The sequence below is a fragment of the Dryobates pubescens genome, chromosome Z (genome assembly GCF_014839835.1).
Source record: "Dryobates pubescens isolate bDryPub1 chromosome Z, bDryPub1.pri, whole genome shotgun sequence".
NCBI classification, from domain to species: domain Eukaryota; kingdom Metazoa; phylum Chordata; class Aves; order Piciformes; family Picidae; genus Dryobates; species Dryobates pubescens.
In genome coordinates, this window is record NC_071657.1 from 22,839,283 (window position 1) to 22,860,094 (window position 20,812).

Sequence of the window (20,812 nt, forward strand, 5' to 3'; positions counted from 1 at the left end):
AATGTTTCTGGTCTGACTGATAAAACTCCTAAATCTTATGGGCAAGCAATAGCCAAAAAAAGACGAAGTATCAGCAGCTTCTCAAACTAAACGCGTGGTTTTGTAAAACTTCTGCTATGCTAGTCAACTGGACAGGGACAGGTGGGTTTACTTGTTTGATGCTTGATTAGATTTTAGAATTTATGGTTTATGTCAAATGAGGGACTGTATTTACACAACTCCGTGTTTCTAAAATACTGTATTAATTACCTACACCAGGGCATTTCAATTTCCTAACTTACGATGGTATCTCCAAAACTGGTCTCTTAGCTAGAGGTAGGCAATTTGTACGTTTTGTTAATACGCAGTGCACATTTCATTACTTCACTAATGTAACGATCTGCAGGACAACCATGCACAGAGCTCCAAGAACAGCAGCACATGTAATAAATTAATTGGTTATATTTTATTTTTATTTCATGTGGGGTAACATGTCTTTGCTTTCTCCTAGCATTTCATTCTTTTGTGAAGAATGTGTAACAAGGAAAGGATCATGAGGCTGTGTGATCTGAAAGTCTTCTCACCTCACAAACAAAGGCTGGGAGTCTAGCAATGTCTTCATATGCAGCCCTTTTCTCCCCATTTAGAGTTTTTGCAAATGCAGTCAATTCTGACTGATATCCAGCATAAAGTCTCTTCTCCACTTTCAAACTTAAAAAAGTGATTCACAATCATGTGGCAGTATGATTAAAAATTACAGTCCATATACCTTGACAATCAAAAGAGTCTGAATTATAAAAAGTAAACTGCCCTTATAGCTGCATCATCCTATATATGTAAGGACAGTGCCAGTTAAATTTCTGAAAAAGGCAAGTTTAAGGTTTCTGTAAAACATGTAAGAACAGCTTTCTTGTGCTAGTGAATATTTAGAATACATGGATTCCCAAGACATTTTCCTTCTCCCCCACTTACGACATTCAAAGAAATCGTATCATTTTGGCAAAGCTAAAAAGGTTTCTGTCCTGATGTTTTTGCCTTCAGCGTCATATTAGAGGCACAAACTTCTGGACTCAAGCACTGTAAGGCGTAGTAGAAACCACCAGATAAAACACCACCACCACCACCACAATGGAATATACTGCAATTGGGAGCAGCTGTGTCATTTGAAAAGGAAATGTTTTTGTAAACTGTCACACTGCAATGCTGTGTTAGGTGATTCATGTAAAGCTTGCCGTGGCATGGTGATGATTTTAGTTTTCCCCTAGAACATGCTCAAATTACCTAAAATACCAGAAGTAGCCCAGTGGCACATACTCTTGAAAACTTTTGCTATCACAATATATCTGTAAAGCATGAATAAACTGGTTTTGTTTTTATACAAAACTCAGGACCATGTTTCCTTCTCCCTTATCAAATATCCCTCTTAAAAAAATAAAACAAAACAAAACCACCCCAAACCTTTGTTAGGCATTGCTGGCTGGGTTGTCATCCTTTTTTTTCCTGCCACAGTTCCATTTACCGCACTGAATCCAGCACAGGCAATGTATTCCCAGGTTAAAAGAAGAGATATTGTCAACACTGGCACTGTGAAAACAGCAGCTCTGATGCATTTATAGCAAGTTTAGGACCAATTTTGTTATGCTGTGTGCAAGAGTTACTGCTCTGATCCCCTATTCAGAATGTCAGTGTTGCTTTTTATAAGCTAGATCTATCTGCTTTAGCTTTATTAAATAGAACACCTTAACTCCTTAAAATCATTAATAAAAGTGACTTTTTGATGGTTGTTGTTGCTACAGGTTGTTATTATATATCTAAGATTTCTGCCGTTTCTGAAAGACTGTTTGACTGATCTGATGTTCCGTAATTCTTCATGGTGTTTTCAGGGCAACAGTGTATGCTGTTTAGTACTTATGTACAATGCTTTGAAATGCCTCTAAATTTACTTTCCTATTAAAGCCCATCAGAAGAGTAACCTAAAGTGAATCTGCCAAAAATAAATTAAATTTATAATTAAAAGCTTGTGTTCCAATCCTAGATACAAAGGTGTACGTTCTTCTAATAAGACTTGTTTCTACACTTGCTTAAAGCCCTGACAAGATTTAAGCATTACTTTGTATGTGAATGGCCTCAATATGGGTGTTTCCATATTCTACTCAGGAATGTGCAAATGATTTTATACAGCACGATGCTAGTACCACTCTGTACTACAGTAATTTTTTTTCTTTTGTAAAATAAAAAACAACAAATCCCTAGTCAGAAATAAACTGACAAAATTTACATTCTTCTCTCTTAAAAAAAGTAAATAAAATAACATTATTTAAAATGTGAATTAGCTATAAGACATACAATTACATAGATACATATCAATACAGCACATTCAATTTGCCAAAAATTAATGATTACAAAGCCAATATGGATGCTGCCATATATATATATATATAGATGTATGTACAATGATTATAGCATTCATAATTGCACTATACCTACAACCAGTTTTAAATTACAAGGTGTTTTAAGAGGGAGTCAAAATTAGCAACTGTTCTTATTATTGTTGTTTTGGAGTTGGAAGGGTTAAGGATGAAAAATGCCTCATTAGTATTTATCGCTAACTTTGGTAAACAACTAACAAGCCATTCTCTTTACCACCTCCCATATGCTGCTTATGAGGCAGCAATTTCTGTGTTACATGTACTCTATTGCTACTTGGCATTGCAGGTAATTGATCCAATCATGTCTCAACTCCTGAGTTTTCTCAAACTTGCTGGCAATCTTGGACCCAGTCAAAAAACACCTTTCCACCTAAGCTGCAGAATAAAGGCTCATCAATGTGTGCTGCATTTCTGTTGTTAAAAAAATTGCACATTTAAATTCCAAGAGAATTTTTCTCACTGTTTCGCTTGCATTGATGTATCTTTTCTAAAGAGCTCTGAGAGACTGTTTCGAATAAAAGCCTATCATATGTCTGAGAATCAATTAACAAGCAACCTTGTAAAGAAAGGTTCCTAAAAGTGATCTCTCACAAACAGTTTTCTTGTTTTACAACTAATGGTGCCTTGATATTACAGAAAACAATCTTATGCCATGTTTGACATAAGGAGAGATATAAGCTGTCTGTAAATTAGTAGACCACATGTGTGTACATGGTGCACCTCATAGCATATTCACTCACACTTGGTTTTGGCATTAGAAAATGGAACAGTTTCTAAAAAAGGGAACACACAAGCTGAAACTGTGGTTGTTTATCATTTGGCAGTTGACTCATTCAGATCAGCTCCCAACCCATCAGTTTGGCGTTTCAATCAGTATCTTCTGTTTCAAGAGCATTGGTTTTATAAAAAGCCAGGTTTGGCAACAATCATTTTATACAATAAAAATAATTTTTCTGCTGTGGAAAAAGAACACTTAAAAAAGCTCTAACTTAAGAAAAAAATCCCACACAACTGAAAAAAACACCCCCACTGTTTCAGGCTGTAGCCACTGGGGAAAACGTAGTGTCTATGACATTTCTATTTGGCATTTGTGAATAAAAGAAGAGAGAAAAAAATGGCACATGGCAATTAAAAAAAGATTCTAACATACTACACATACATCCCAGGTTGTGTCTTAACTATTTCATTACTGTCTTCTCTGCCCCTTCCTGAACTGTGAAAATAAGGCTAAATTTAATATCCTTAGAAGTCTGTAATTCTGTTTAGCAATCCCAATATTATAGTCTCAAAAGTGAAGACAGAATGAAGATACCCATGTCAAGAATTTAGAAACTACAGTATCAACACTTTTGATTATTCAGAGAAAGCACATACTGTAAAATTAGAATGATTGATGACTTAGATTCTGACGATAGCATTTGCCTGACTGAAACACTCAACAGAATGTATTTCACCCAGGAATGCAACTGGAAAAAAGGGAAAAAAAAGGCCATGGTACCTTGTAAATGGTAAGGGTGAAGGGGAAGAAGGGAGAGAGAAAGGGACAGGGAAAGAAGAAACCAGTTTAATTTTGCTTCAATAGCAAAAAACTGCTATCCTTTGTAAATGCACAACTGAGAATTTAAAATACATTTGAGTCACAAGGTTGTGCCTAAAAAAATGAGGAAATGTGCTGTGACTGTACTTCAGCATCTTTTGTTTTTCCTCAATATAGTTTAAATAAAATCATAATATTAACTACAAACTCTGTGGACACTCACAGAGTCCAGGCCGGCAATAAATTAGTATTATGCAAATTGTTTTCACAGATAATACAGTCCCTCTGGAGTATCTTCAATCACATGAAGTTGGTTTTGTAGGGCCTCTTAGGCACAGTTAGACCAGGTTGTACTCCTTCAGGTTTAACTGTAGGATTGTGTCCTTGACAGCAGCAAAGACGAAGCGGATATTCTCTGTGTCTGTAGCACATGTGAAGTGGGAGTAGATAATTTTGTCACTGTCTGGATTTAGGTCCACGAACATCTTCAGGATGAATTCTCGTGCTGCTTGTGCATCTCGTTGTGGTCCTGGTAAGTAAGAAGATGATGTCAGTTTTCTCAAGGTAGATTCATTATTGGATTTTAAGAGAAACTACAAAAGGCTCAGTCTGTGGGTGTGATGTAAGGTAAGACAGGGAACTTTTTCCTAACCAATAGTATCCTCTATTTGGTACTTTCTTCCTGGTAGGAACTATGAAAAATAAAGATGAAAGGAAATTTCAGCAGTTTATTGGGTCAGAGATATCATGGCAAAGCTGCTCTTTTCCTGCTGACTATCCTCTTAAAGATGGTATTTATAACTGCATAGAAGGAAAAATTATCTATACTAATACAGCTTTGAAAATGTAATAGAATTCATCAATGCTCAGTCTACACCTACTAAATTTAAATTATACTTAAGTTCATTTAGCACTGCAACATTTACTAGTTTCATGAAGATTTTGAGGGCAAATGAAGTTACATCTTGAACTGGTCTGACACTGTCACCAACAACAGAACCTCATTTACATAGTGACAGTAAAATACACATGCTGTTCATCTGAAGCGGTTTGATTGCAGAATGCTTGTGTTCTAAGAAATCACTTGTTATCTAAATAATGCATGATAATTGGTGGATCCGACTTTGGCAGGGGGGTTGGACCCGATGATCTCGTGAGGTCCCTTCCAACCTCTGATACACTGTGATGCTGTGATGAGAAGCTCAGTGTGCAGCTGCAGCCCAGAAAGCCAACCATATCTGGGGCTGCATCAAAAGAAGTGTAGCCAGCAGGACAAGGGAGGTGATTCTCCCCCTCTACTCCACTGTGGTGAGATCCCACCTGAAGTACTGCATCCAGAGAGGTGGTGGAAGCCCCACCCCTGGAAATTTTTTAAGACCTGGCTGACTGGGGCTCTGAGTGACCTGATCTAGTGTGAGGTGTCCCTGCCCATGGCAGGGCAGTTGGAACTAGATGATCCTTGAGGTCCCTTCCAACCCTTGACAATTCTATGATTCTATAATGGTTCTACCAGATGTAAATTGAGGTTGTAATTCTCAGGACAGAGAGTAACCAAAACACATGTTCGGCTTTATGGAAGACTGAATGTAAAGTAATGAATTCCATCCTGAAATGGTGAGGATGTATTTACATTCACAGCCAGAAAAACAGTCAGAAGCAAGAACATTAGGCACAAGGTGTTGAATTCTGTTCCATCATTCCAGTGCTGTTTCTGAAGGACATTATTCCTTTGCTCTCCTGTTTCTGAAATACAGGATTCTACAGAACATGCACATTTTCTGTGCTGCCTCCTCCTCCTCCCTTCATCAGTTATGATGTTACATGACAATATAAGTAAGTGATCAGCTGTTATATACAGCTCTGTCCTTCAGTACTTATGAAATCTGCACTTCAGGAGTTAACACATGCTCACATATTTTTCAACACATGGATAATAAAGTGAATTTGTAATACTTCAAGCTTACAATTGCTAACATTTCCAGTTTGGATAACTCTGTAAAATTTAAGTGGACAATGCATGGAATAGAGATCACACATGTTCTGGCATGCTGCAAACTCTTGTGGAGGGGGAGCAAGACTCTGCAATGTATGGGTGTATACACACGAACACATCTGTGCACACACAGACACGGGTGACATGCTTCCCAAGACAGATTGTAAACTCAGCGAAGCAGGACAGAGGACTGCTCAACACCTCTACGTCTTCTAAAACACAACAGGCTCTGACCTTTGGTTTGTCTCCCAGACTACAGAAATGACAACCACAGTAAATCTCACACTATCACAAATAAACTTGCCGTATTTGTGAAGAAAACTGTTAAGACTTTTAAAGACAATGATTTGGCAACCAGCACCAGAACAAGAGGACACAGTCTCAAGCTGTGCCAGGGAAGTTTAGGATCAAGGTGAGAAGAAAGTTCTTCACACAGAGAGAGTTGTTAGCCATTGGAATGGGCTGCCCAGGGAAGTGATGGAGTCACCTTCCCTGGAGGTGTTCAAGAGGGGATTGGACGTGGCACTTGGTGCCATGGTCTAGTAGTCATGAGGTGTTGAGACAGGTTGGAGTTGATGATCTTTGAGGTCTTTTCCAACCTTGTTGCTTCTATGATTTCTTCACAATAAACCACTTACTATTTTAAACAACTTCCTAGAATGTCAAGGAGTTTCATGTAGCTAAATACAAGTACTCTTTCAAAATCTGCTGCACTGTTAAAAGTCTGTATGCCAAGTTTGCTTACCTAATGACACCTCTACTGACTAATCTGATATTTTTTTTGACTGCAGTTCAAGTATGGAAAACTGAAGCCAGAAAGCTCTTCATTCTGGTCTGCAAGTCAGTCCTCTAGTACTAGCCATGCAAGGATGTCTCAAAGACTCCCAAGTGTTGACTCCAGTAGCCCTACCAGTCCATAATCCAATGGCAAACGACAGGAGAAACAGAGTTTCTCTGAACTGAATGGTTAAGTTTTGTCTGTTCTTTCTGGACTAGCATTTAAAACAGGCTTTATTGTTACTTAAGTGGTGACAACAGAGCAGACTCTAGAGTCTTCTCATCTTCAAGATGTCATCCAGTAAACTGTCAAATAAACTTGAAAGAATGAGTGTATTTGTACTCAACTGCCAATTCTCTTCTGCACAGCACTATGAAACTAAACTTCCACTGACTGACTCATAAATAACATGGTCTGATACTGAAGCCTGTTACTTTTTTCCTTCTTCTTAAACAGGAAACAAAATACACATTTTTTCCCTATTATTACTTTCCATATTTGAACATGAGAGATCTAATCTTTTATTCACCTTTCAAATATGTTATTCCCTCCCTGGTGGAACAAAACAGATTTACTTTGGGGTTTTTTGTTAGTTTTTTGTTTTGTCTGTTTGCTTTAGTAGGACCATTTAGCGGTTCAGACTTCTTATACAGTTTTGATTTGATTATTCTCTGTTACCAAGGCCTCTCTACTCAGTTACCTCAAAATTAGCTTTTCACCTTCAGAAAACTTGCTGAAAGTACAGTTTTAGTAGAAACAGCTGTACAATCTCCCATTTTTATTTTTCTTTTATGGACAACCACATTAAGCTTAGCATAAATAATGTAAAATTAAAGGAAAAAAAGAGGTACAATAAAATGATAGGAGTGATACTGTTTCCTTTGAGTGCCACAGAGAACTTACGACACTTCTTCTTAAATAATGAGCCTTACACAAGACCAAACCACAAAAAAAGGAGGGTAACAATGTGTAAAAGTGATTCATGTATTTTTATTTCTTCTTAGCTGTCATACTTACACTTAAATCCTAGCCCCAACTTATTAAAAAGCATAGATTGTGGTCCACGGCTAACATGAAAATACTCGCCTACAAGTCAACAGCTTCCATGAAAGGAAACCCATAGTTAATTCAGTATAAAACCCAGCAAAATACATCAAAGGAGCTATCTGCCTAGCATTTGGACAAGGGTATTACAATTTGCTGTTACTCAACATAAATAGGGCATAAGCTCAGATGTCATGCTACTTACCATCGTATTCTGGGAAATAATCAACTAGATGGGAGTACATAATTTTCTCCTCTAAGAGATCTTTTTTATTTAAGAACAGAATGACTGAAGAGTTCTGGAACCATGGATATGTGATAATTGTCCTAAACAGTGCTTTGCTTTCTTCCATTCGATTCTGGAACAAAGAAGAGGGCAAAATTTTGGTAAATCCATTCCATGTTTTGCCTTCCTACCACCTTTCTACTAATACGCAAAGTTTAAGAAACTGAATTACAATCAAGTAGTTAATTAAATATGCAGCATTTTCCTTTTATAAATTTAATTGCCCAGTTATAAGCACAGAAAAGGGCCACCACTGGGGATACGACCTGTCCAATGCAACATGAAGAAAGCCTTAACAAACCAAAGAATCCAGCATAATGATGAACAAGTGCAGTCAGCTTATGTAGTAGTAGCTGAGAAATACCCAACACAAGTACTGAAGATTAACATTAAGAGAAGAATTTATTTCTTATGTTATTAACATGTAAAAAAGCTAGTACTTTAGCACAATTCTATCTAAAATGATACATGTACTTCTCAAAGCTTCTCCTTTACTTTCATTAGGTTCAAGTCCAAATCCAAGTTCTCTGTTAGAAAACGAGGAGGCAAGTATTACATACTCTTTCACTTCATGTTGCTCTTTCGAAGAGTTACCTTCTACATTTTTGTCATGAAGACACTGGGGCACTGATATTTGGAGAAGAATTTTGCCTTTATGTCACCATAAAATGCTCATTATAAAATTTCTAATAGTAGTTTATAGTGTAGATCCCAAATGAGACACTTCATACTGCTCCTACCCAATATGCTTTCAGGGTCTAGCTACCTTGATGGCTTCGAGTAAGGGCTAGGTGGTAAGACCACTGCAATTGAATAATTGCAATTGCTATTATAACTTAAGAGGACAGAGAATGTGATTGTATACACACAGATCAGCAGGGATGCTGCTGCACTGCTGATACCATTAAGGACCAGGCAACATGAATGAGTAACACAATCACTTCTGGTTTAAATGCAGTGACAGTCACACATCTTCCTCTGAAACATCACTGAAATGGCAGCAGAGTATTGACTCTGGAAGGTGTGGAAGGCATCTCTAGAGTTTCATCTAGTTCAGTCTTTCATTCAAGAAGGATTACTAACAAAATGGGAGAGCACATCAGCCATTCCTGTCTTAGCAAGTCTTGAAAGCCTGTACAGGCAGTGATTTCCCTCTTCCACTGCTAAACTAACACCCAAGGGAAACATGCTTCCTAACATACAGCCTAAACTTCCAAGCTACAATTTTTGATAACATCAAGCTATATATGATAACATTCAAGCTATATATGATAACATTCAGCTTCATAGCACTCTTGCACCTCCTCCAGTAACTGTTGGCAACTTCACCAAACTAAACATGCTCAGGTCTCCAATCCAGTCTTCAGAGGGTCTGTGCTCCAGGTGCTTCACACTTTTCCCCAGCAATTTATGAGATCATGAAACTGCATTTATGAACTTTCTGAAATTATGTTAAGAGGGAAATGGGAGGGAATTGTATTAAGTATGATACACTGATATTTCAGTAGTTTTTACTCTGCAGATGTTTTGCAGGAATTGAAATATGGCCTAGAGGTTTTAAAGTAGCTTTTTTCTGCTTGAAAAGATAAAGCAATATAAATCCTGAGTTTACCATCTTTGGATTAAATATTCTGGCCTCACTATTTCACTTTAAAATGATTTAAGGATTAAATGAAAAGTAGAATACAATTGATTTTTTTTAACTAATCCATCTCTGCTCAACCTTCTGTGCTCTTCCATCTCTGTTTACCTGATTCCTAAGAGCAAATCACTTTTAAGGGATGTCATGGCAGGAAAAAATTATTTCTGCTATGGAATTAATTTATCCAACTGCTTATTATTCCCAGTAATTTCTCTTAAAAAGGTTTTCTCTTACTCATGTTAGCTTGTACCATGGCATGGTCACCAATTTCCGTTATTGAACATACATGCAACATTACCACCATGGTGTGGTGGTTTAGGCTGGGTGCTGGTCCGGATGCCACTGCACAGACCACACCTGGGAGGTCCCAAGGGGTGGACCCAGCCCAGGGGGTGGTCACAGGAAACCAAGAACTCCATTCCCATAATGCCCTGCTCCCCTATAAAATGTCCATGTGGGGTCTTCACTTCCTCTTTCGTCCCCTGCTGCTGCCTAGGTAAAATGGCATGAGCTGCCTCCCTTGGGCCTGCCCAGGCCCAAGGCTGGGTTGTGGGGGGAGGAAAGAGCCCTGGGGGGGGGGGGGTTGGGTGTACCCCCAGGTGGGGATGGGATGTTCTTGTGTATGTTCTGGGATCTCCCTCTTTTGTCATGGTGCTTGTGGGTCTCTGTAAAACTTTCATTGTTGTTTTTTATTGTTTCCCCGTTTAAACTTTCCATCAATTTTGCAATCCGTTTGTCTGAGTCATTATTTCTGCCTGTGGTGGGGAGGGGATCTGCCCCAACCCATCACACATGGTACTTTTAATCAGTTTAATTACAACATATTTGACAAGACAATATTGTTGAACTACACACTGTTCTGAAAAATATCATTATCAGGATGCCCTTTTTCTTTTGTAATGGACAGTTCCACATTACAGTATTTTTCATGGAAATAGGGATAGAAGTAAAAGTATAAGACAAGGCCACCATTGGGGATCTGACCTTCTGTCAGATGCAATGTGAAGAAACTTTGCCAAATCAAGCAAGATTGTGGCTCTTTGAAGAGCACAGGAGCAGTGGGGAGCTGGCAGTATTAAACAGTTTGTTCAAGCACTTGAGCTGATTGTGTAAGCTACCTCTAGCTCACTAAATTGCTTCCAGAAAAATTTTGTTTCAGCTTCAGTGGAAAAGGCTGCAGAAAGAAATTTGTGAATAACTAATGTATAGAAATGAACAGCTGGATATGGCTCATGGCTACCTTAGCAGATGACAGCCATTCTCAGCAGTCTTGCCAAACTTGACAGCCAACAGCAGCAACAGACTGCTGTGGCCTCCCTCACTTTGCAGACAGTTGGCACAAAGAAAATGAGCAACAGGGTCACTGTTTTTACCCTCCCCCAAGATCTGCTGGCCTGGGCAACTTCCCTGCTCTGTTTATGCTGGCAGTCAGTTGTGGATTGCATAAAGACAGATTGATACTGCCAGCCATTACTCCATTTTTCTCATGGAGATATACAGATGCCAACACAAAATTCTCCTTTCCGCCATACAACTTGACACAGTCACCAGTACAACACAAAAATGCTATCATGAATAAAATACTACCATGGAATAAAAAATATAGCAAACTCCATAAAGGAACAGGATTTTTTTAGCTATGAACAGATCATATATACAGTCTTTGACAACATTATTCCAATTTCTTATTAAACACTGTACTTATTTACACACCATTGAACTGTCCAGATTTATGTCTAGAAACTTGTTTTTTTATGAAACATAAATAAAAATGAATATACCTCTCACTATATAAAAAAACCCATGCTGTTAAGTTTTTGTATGATGGTTAAACATTACTAGACATCCTGGCTGTTTTTAAAGTCAGGCTGAAACTAGATGATCCCTAAGATCCCTTCCAACTCTGACAATTCTGTGAAATATAACTAGACATACAAACCATATTTTGTAGTATTTTTATGTGAATGCAAAACTCTTCCTTATTTTTTAATACTTAAAAGAAGTACACTTCTACTATTATTTATTTTAGTCCTATACATTGATTTTTTCATGTTAAAATGATGGATTTCTAGTTCGGATTCTTGTGTTGAGCTTCTCTTTTCTATCTGTTGCTCTGGAAAAATGGGCAACTACTCTTGAAATTTCAGAAATAGTAATATTGGCACAGTTCATAAGCACTTGACTTGAGAAAGTCAGATCTTGAAAATTACTTGAAAAATGCTACAATAACATTTTTCAGCTGGTACCCAGTGAAAGGAAAGCAGCACTTCCCAGTAAACAGTGCTCTGACAGAAAAGACCAAGTACAGTAGTAATATGAAAGAATACAGAAGAAGCAGCAGTTTCATGTCCTCATGATTGTCTGGAGTGGCATCTAGTGGGTGTATTGTATCTTACATATTGAATGAAAAAAGTAGTAACTAATTTTTTTCTTTAAAACTCTTACTAATTTTAATAGTGCCTGTTAACAAAATTGGGATTTCACAAAATCTGAGGGGCTGAATTTTGTTGCAGTGATGTGACAGAAGGTGGTGAGGAGTTAAGATTAATTTTTTAGTCAGTGACTCATATACAATTACATTTATGCTGGTCAGAGATGCTAACTGTAGGAGTGGGGGTATTGATGCAAGAGAGCTTCATTAAAAAAAAGCAGGAGTTAACGTTTCAGAAGTTGTTGAGTATCACAGTAATGAACTACATTATCATACCTGACAAGACCTTGTGCATGTGAATATTTTTTCTGCAGAAGTCTACAGCAATTATGAATGCATCCAGTTATCTAAATAGCTGCCTGGCTGCACAGAAAAACCTACATTGTCTTTCTTGGCTAGAAATTCAGTAAGAGCTGCTATATTGAAGTTGTGAGAAGAAATCTGGAAGCGTAAGGCAAATCATCTACTATATAAAAAAGTAAATACAGAATCAAAACTGGACATGTTTCAGATTCTAGCCACCAGTTTGAACTATGATCTTGCAGCCATGCTGCGTAAATAGTCATCTAAAAAAAAACCTGCAATAGTTGTACAAATATTCCGATGAGTACAAACATTCTGATGAGTAACACAAATGCAGTGAGTGACAACTTCAAATATAACTTGGAAGTAATTCACTGATCTTGAATCTTTCTGCAAACAACCCTGACAAATGAAGTTGCTGCTATAGGACTAGCAAGATAGCTCTGTAGGTGAGAACTGAATTTTTAAATCAGTGAGTGAAGAACTTTTACCTCTCCAACAATTTAAATTTGCAACATGTCATTCACAAATATTTATCAATTTAAGGTACCCAGCAGAGGGACAGATGAACTAAATGACACTTGAAACCCATCAGTCACATGTTCAACAACCGTAAAAATACTGTCCAAAACCATACCAGATCTAAGAGGCGGTCTGACACATTTCTGTCAGATTTTTTCTAAATTAAAAAGTGGCTGTCAAAAGTAATTCTGATGAAGTAACATGAATGCCAGTATAATCAGTTTTCCATTAATACCGATGTATTTTTGAGGGGAGTGGAGGAAAATATTTTTAAGTTAAATTGTCATTGGAAAAAGCCCTTTTATGACAGTTTTGACACTGGTTATTGAAAAAAGTTAAGTGGTAGTTGTCTTTGCTACCAGTTGCTGTCAACAGCAACATTTACCATCAGCATTTCTGGCAGTCTCTGCAAGTAAGGTCACAATCTCCTATTTCCACTATGAACCACCCAATTCAACAGAAGACAGAGGTTCAGCCTCTTACGCAAATACTTCCCAGTACTAATACTTCACATTCAAAAGGTTCTTGATACAAAAACCAAGAAAAAAGTATGTGTGAGCAGATATGAAAAGATAAAATACATACATCAACAAGGTTTGGCACAGGTAGTTAATATATTATTTTCTCTAGTTTCCAAATAAGCAGTTTGGGAGATCTGGAGATTGTATTTTCCATGGAAATAACATTGTTAAATAATTACAAAGACCGTTTAAATATTTTAATTCTGGGAGTTCCTATTAAGACTCTGCCCTGTGGTCAATTGCTCTCAATTGCTGATTCCCAAATGTGGTTTAGTTAGCCAACTTAAGTACTACTCATAATGTAGAGAAAGAAAGCGCTCAGATCTCAGCATCATTTTCTTTCAGCCTTCATGTTAAACTAGTCTGTGAGCAAGTGTGATAGTTTAGGCTGTGCCTTTAAAAGATAGCTTCAAATTCCCTTGCTGCACAGTTGAATGTAAAAAGGAAAACAAAAGATTGTTCTAAACAAATTTCATTGGTCAGATGTGAGATGTACCGTAGCAATAGCTCACATTCTTTTCCCATTCCATCTTTCTGCTGGCATGCTGGCTGTTTCTTGCTGGACGGAGATTTCTTATCAGCTAACCTTGAGAAAAGCATTACTAACTTCTTAATGATACTTTGAGCTAACTGAAATTTTCCTAACGTCTCTCCTTTTCTCTTTTCTTCTAATTAACCAGAGGAAAAAGAAGGGTGGAGGTTGGGGGTGGGTGGGTGGAAGCGAGGCAGCGTCCTCCTAGACAAGGGGGATTTCTGTGCTATTTGCTCTTTGTAAATACCAGTATAATATGGTAAACACTGTATATTTTGTACATATTCATTGCATTCCATTGTAGCTTTGTAAATACAGCTTTCCCATTTTTTTTGCTTCCCTGACTGAGTTCAGCCGAGCTTTTGTTGATGTGGATGGGTTAAACCATCACAGCAAGGAACAGAAAGTACTGGAAGAGAAGTGGCAGCATGCCCAGATGTGAACAGCAAGATAGTTCTGATGAAAAAACAAAATATATGCTTCAGGTAATTGCCACCATACAGAATTAAAGTATTATGAACTCTGTGGCCTCATGCTATTTCTTATTTTTGTCCCGCATAAAAAGAAAGTGCAACTGGAACATTGTACCGATTTGTCACCCATTAAGAGATCGCACTGAGGAGCACTTGAGTTTCCACCTAGGCTTTGGATACTCGGCTCTTTTGCAGATGTATTTGTCCAGATTCAAAACACGAGAACATATGCCTGCATATACATGCCCTTATACACACACAAATGAGTTCACAGAAAAAATACCTAATCTGGGTTTCATGTCATTATTTTCATGTAATTATAATACATTAGACTTTAACTGGAGTATTTTTTAACAAAGCAATGCTGATCCTTTCTATTAGGACAACCTAATAAAATTTTCCATCAAAGGACTGATACGCTGTGCACAGTGCCTTTATTCGTGCCAGAAAACCACCCCATGAAGTTCCTTCAATTTGCAGTTGTAGCTAAAGTACTGAAGCCCTAATTTTCTAAATATCCCATTTTGCCTTCATACAAATGTTACTTCTGGTAAAATCACATGACAGATCTTCAGTGTAAATTAAGTACTGCGAAGGGAACTACATTAATCCAGATATCCACCATCAAAAAGTAGGAGCCTTGAGGGTTTTAAAGAAGGTATGGCAAAACCTTACATCATGACCTCACAGATGCTACTCAAAAAAATCAACCAAAAAAATCTCTTTTCACTTGTCAAGCTATGACTTTTCCACTTAGAGAATAATTTATGCTAGAAAGACCTTGTGGATGTCATCTGGTCCAACTCCTTGCTCCCAGGAAGACCATCATTGTTATTAGATAGACTGCTCATGGCCATGTCTAGACAAGCTTTGAGCATCTCCAGGATGAAGATCCTACCCTTTTAATCAACCAGTTCTACTTCACTCACTCATAGGTAGCTATCATCCTTCAGCCCTCATTATCTAAGAACACCAAGCTGTAACAGCTTTACTGAGGGCCAGTGTATTTGCACATCATTAAGCCACCAGATAATTTTAATGATCCTCTAGTAAAAATGTTTTGGATGAAGCATTTTGTAGGAAAAACTTCTTCCCAGATTATTTAGCTCCCCAGTGCTCCCAAAACAGACTTCACTACTTACATGTCCCTTCTTTTTTCCACCTCTTCTGCTCCACTTAAATGCTTGAGTACCCCACTGAATTCCTACAAGGTATGTGCAGTGACTTTTGGAAATGTTAATTAAGTCCAGCTCCACTGGTTCTGTTCACATCTCAAAGATGTTATGCATTCCTACTCCTAGCATAATGCAAATGTATCCTACTGGTAAACAAACCTGCTATTTACAATTCAGAAAGCTTGAAGACTTAATGAAAGGTTACAGCTGCACTTTGCTGCCGTTACAGACACTGCTTTAAAAGTTTAAAAACTCAGAACAAATCTGTAAGACAGTAAGACCCTGAGCACAGAATGAGAGAGCATCAAGCGGCAGCAAGAGAATTCTCAACATCCTTCACACAAGTTTGGCTGCTACACCACTGTACATTACACAGAAGGAACAGAGCAGGTTCAAGCCCGTTTCTGGGGAATTCCTTCTGTTCAAAATGAGAATGTTTTAAATGTTGGAATATTTTAAAAATGACCACTCATAGAGTCACAAAAAAGATTAAATCTGGTTATCATACCAGGTTAGATGGTGCAGGTCCTTAAAGCAGGTAAGCCATTTATTTCCATTTAGTAAGGAAGTGGAAGTCAGTGGATAGACGAACAAAAGGCAAAAGCAAGAAATCAGGAAAATTGTAACATCGCCATTGTGGACAGACTCTTGAGCAATATGGCTTTTACCAAGATCACAGAAAATATAGATGCTAGAGAATAGTTTAACATGTGTGAATGTAGGACATGATGGAAGTAATGGCAGTATAAGAAACATCTTGAAGATGTGTGCAGGATTTTTTAAACCAGGGAACTAATTCTACTATTATTTTAAAAACTTAGAATCCTTAAGATGTTTCAATCTGCTTCATACAACATTTCCACCAAGAACTGCATTCTGAAATCAAATACATGATTTATAGGGAGGTGGTACTTCCTATAAAACTTCAATACAAGTCAGATGACAACTCTGATGATTAAAGGGAAAGGAAGGAAGTAGCAGGTTAAGAGAAATTTAGTTATGCATCATTATGTTAAAGTTAACAATTTTGGCTGCAGCTAAACAAAATAATTTATTAAAAGAAAGCTTAAAAAAATCCTAAGAAAACAAAAGCTTGAGAAGAATCTCCTTTTCAGATTAAAAAAACCAAACAATGGTTCTTAAAAAAAGTCTCTTAAAGAGGTTGCATAGGATATACAGGATATATAAATGAATTAGACCTGAAAGGTAAAAATGGTTCTATTTGCTTTGTTACTCAGGATCCGTGAAACCCCAGCAAATGAACCACCTATTAAAGCACCGAGGTGCTTACATAAGATATTTGTATGTATACAAAATACATGGCATGTATTTATAATGCTGCACATCAGCGAAACTCTGTACTTGAAAGTCAAATTTGTAAATATTAGCAACACTTATCTCCAATTCTGTTAATACTTGACACTTCACTATTTTTTTTCTTAAAACAAGCAAAGAAACAAAATCCCCAGATTATATCAGATCTGACCAAAATTATTTAACTGGCGAAAGATATTAAAAATATTCATACTGAGTTACTTCCAAGTATTATTTATTCTCAATGAATATTTCATGCTGCCCAGTGCCTCTACAACTTCACGGCCTCTGATGATACCTCAGGAAAGAGTGTCTTTCATTTTTTATCCTCTAGAAGATTCTAAAATTTCACTTAGCCTGTTAATCTATTAATTTAGCTGAACTAAGGAAATTGTAACATGTATTTTCTGTTTTGCCTCTGCAAACACAGAGAAACAAATAATTCTATCTACAAAAAGCATGCATTTTTGTAACTGCCGTAGGTCTACACAAGCTATATGAAATCACAGATAGCCTAAGACTCTTAGTGTGCTAATGCAGAAGGAAAATTCTCCCATTTTCAAGTACTTTAAAGGCAGTGCAAGGATAATGAAATTCGCTTCATTATGAAATCAGATCCTAGAGATGTAATATGTCTTCTCTAGACCTTCCCTAACTGCAAGTGGTTATTTGTACTCCTAAATCTGGGATTCATTTTTCCATTAATTTCATTGGGACCACTACATTTTTTTAAGTATGGAAGAGTAACCTGTGACACATATTTAAATGCAACATATCCTGGATTATGGATTAATATATTTTAGTGAGATTAAAAAAAAAAAATTAGAAAAACAAGTAGATTTTAAAAATGGAAAAGTTCTAAACTGTGCTTTTTGACAAAATTGCCAATTTCTCCTGATTTGCTGGCGTAATAGAGAGCAAAAGCATGACTGATATGACATTATATATCATAAATTAGCAGAGATATAATTCTTCCACCTTTTATCTCAGTTTTAATTCTGTCAGACTGTTCTGAAAAAATCGATCATCTGGTCATTCAACTAACCACATCTTCTGTCACATTGTATCAGGCTGAGGAATGATTTACTTAATTTACAGTACTACAAATGTAATTAGAATATTATGTCCTCTGGATAAAATTCTGTCCTAGTTTCCACCCATGAATCTGGATAGACTTACTCTTTTATTAAGGGTAGAATTTGGAACAGTTTGCTATCCTCTCCTTTTACATGTATTTAAAGAAGAGAAAGGTCTTTCAAAACCGGACATAATCTGAAACTTTTGAGGTATGTTTATATAGACTGCCCAGACTAGTTTTTCTCACACAAAAATCAGGTGTTTAATTATGTATCATTGAGACACATAACTGAGGGAGGAGACATAATGTTGTTTCTGAGTATTGCCTGTTAGAGGAATCATAGTGAAAATACAGCTGGGCACCCACATTTGCTTTTCTTCAGGACTGAAGCCCCCAGTCCTTTAGCTGCAGATCTTTGTCATGTGAGTGCAATTTCATGGATGTATCCTTGAAGGGTCACCCTATATGGGACTCCGAATAACAGGCAGTTTGAATACTCGTTTTCTGTGTATAATGCCCCTACTTACGGAGTACTTACAATATATTCCTCAGAACTTTTAATTCCTCAGAGGGCATTAAGACAAAAGCTGTTCCCAGCTCAATCCCACAAATAACTAGTAAGTAAAAGCCCATGAGAGGCACTAGCAAAGACTCACAACTCAGTACAGCCTCATATGATATATAATCCAAATGTATTTGTCTTGAGTTAGCTAAACAGAGAAAGAAACAGATTTACAACTGAGAATCCAACATGCACTGACTTTCAAAATTCAAGAGTTTAAACCAATTTTATAATGACGCAGGGTCACATAATCACACATACACTGGATTGCAAATAATAATTCTTACAGATTTATGTTTACTCATGAAAATGAGATTAATGAAAAATATATTAGCTAAAAGCACGTTATGGATGAAAAAATAGTAGGTTTCTTTGTAAAAACATGCTATGAGGAGAAAGACTTCAGGCAATAACATGCACTGTACTAATTAGAAAAAGAAAGTAAGCCATCTTACAAAAACCCTAACATTTAATCAGGCCATGAGGGCAATGCAAAATAGCAGAATAGTGCAAGTTGTCAAGTCAGATCTAATTTCACAAAGAGGCACATGGGTCAAATAAGGATTCAGATTCTATCATCATATCAAACTGATAACATACATACAAAGAAAGTAGGGCATTTACACACACTGTGTTCTTTGGTGCCAAATTTTTAATAACTCTATTTGAAGGTAAGTGTGACAAGTACCTCTTGGCTGATTACCAAATTCCCCAAGTTAAATTTCTGTCTGCCCTGCTGAGCCTGCCACAACCCAGTGAAGAACAAAAGTATTTTTCGAGGGGTACATTTCTTAACGCAAGGTGTCAACTAAAACACTTTAAACCATTTCCTGTATTTCTTCTACACCCCCCACACTCAAACAAGGAAGGTGCTGTTTGCTTTGTGTGGAATAAATGAATTCATTCTTCTCTCATGTGTTCTGGAACTGCAATGTTTATAGAAATACAGGGGAGTGAAAAGGTGAGGAAGCACACAGTGCTTCCACACATAAAACAATAAAATCTAGACAGGCTACAGCTTGTTGAAAGGCGAAACTAAGCTATACAGATGAGTGCTTAGCTTTAAAACAGCCTGGATCTATCCCAGAGCTAGCGAAGCACAGGCATAAGACTGCAAAGCACTACTAGTGTACGAATTCACGACTTCAAGAAAGACCTGGTCTGAATTAAAATTATGAACATATTTTAAACTGCAAGACAAAAAGGTTCAGATGTTTAACAGAGAGGTGGAAGAACCATCAGCAAGACAATGAAGAGTTTCATAGCTTTTGCCTCAAGAAGTGTTCCAAAAGTGCAAAGTTGAAAGATCAGAACAGCTTTATGACTAAAAGTCATAGCAGTTTTTTCATAGTAGTTGCAAAATAGTTATAGAAAAGCTATCACAACTGCAGGCATACTTCAGCCATTGGAAAGCTAAAAACATAAAAGAGATTTTCAGTCAGGTGTTCTATTTAGTTCACAACATATGGACCCTTTCAGCTTGTGAGAACATGGAAAAAGTGCATACTCCAAATCCTTCAGTCTAGGAAGATACTGCCCTGTCTTCTACAGGGATAACTTAAGTAATCTGACAAACCAGAGAAAAGTTCTGCACAAGCCAGGATTCACTTAATAGGTAACCAGAGTCTGGCAAATCTCTCGCTGTGAGAAAGGCAGTATGAAAAACAGTGATAAATAGTTTGGAAGTTTATTTTGTAGTTGACATTAAAAAATTGTATAGCTGGCATTTTAAAATAATTTTAACCAATCTTCCTGTATGTGATTTCCAACATAATTTATGACTTGTATAATTAAAAGGCTTAATACATCTGTGTTGACTTTGTGACTACAAAAGACTAACGCCAACAGAAAAAGATCTGACAGATGTTTCTGGCTTGGCTTCAAACAAGGCCTATCTATATCACAGTATCACAGTATAACTAAGGTTGGAAGAGACCCCAAGGATCACTGAGTCCAACCTGTCTCCACAGACCTCATAACTAGACCATGGCACCAAGTGCCATGTCCAGTCTCCTCCTGAACACCTCCAGGGACAGTGACTCCACCACCTCCCTGGGCAGCCCATTCCAATGACGAACGACTCGCCTCACTTCGAGCCTAAACCTCCCCTGACAATCCTGATGATCCTTGAAATCCCTTCAGCCCTGACAATTCTATGATTCTGTAAGTACAAGGCAGAGGACAGGGCATGCATGTCTGCAGGCTGTACTTCT

The 20,812-nt window shown here is 37.3% G+C and overlaps 1 protein-coding gene across 1 annotated transcript in view; it reads right to left on the reverse strand.

Moving 5' to 3' along the window:
- Nucleotides 1-1,490: 1,490 nt before the first annotated feature.
- The window catches only part of LOC104297493 (guanine nucleotide-binding protein G(q) subunit alpha), a 136,702-nt gene continuing 117,380 nt past the window's right edge, over nucleotides 1,491-20,812 (reverse strand). Inside the window, exons 6-7 of the mRNA XM_054178174.1 lie at nucleotides 7,966-8,119; nucleotides 1,491-4,474 (exon numbers count right to left, since the gene is read on the reverse strand). Of these exons, the coding sequence (XP_054034149.1) occupies nucleotides 4,284-4,474; nucleotides 7,966-8,119 (345 nt within the window). The 3' untranslated portion in view covers nucleotides 1,491-4,283. The remainder of the gene's footprint in view (nucleotides 4,475-7,965; nucleotides 8,120-20,812) is intronic.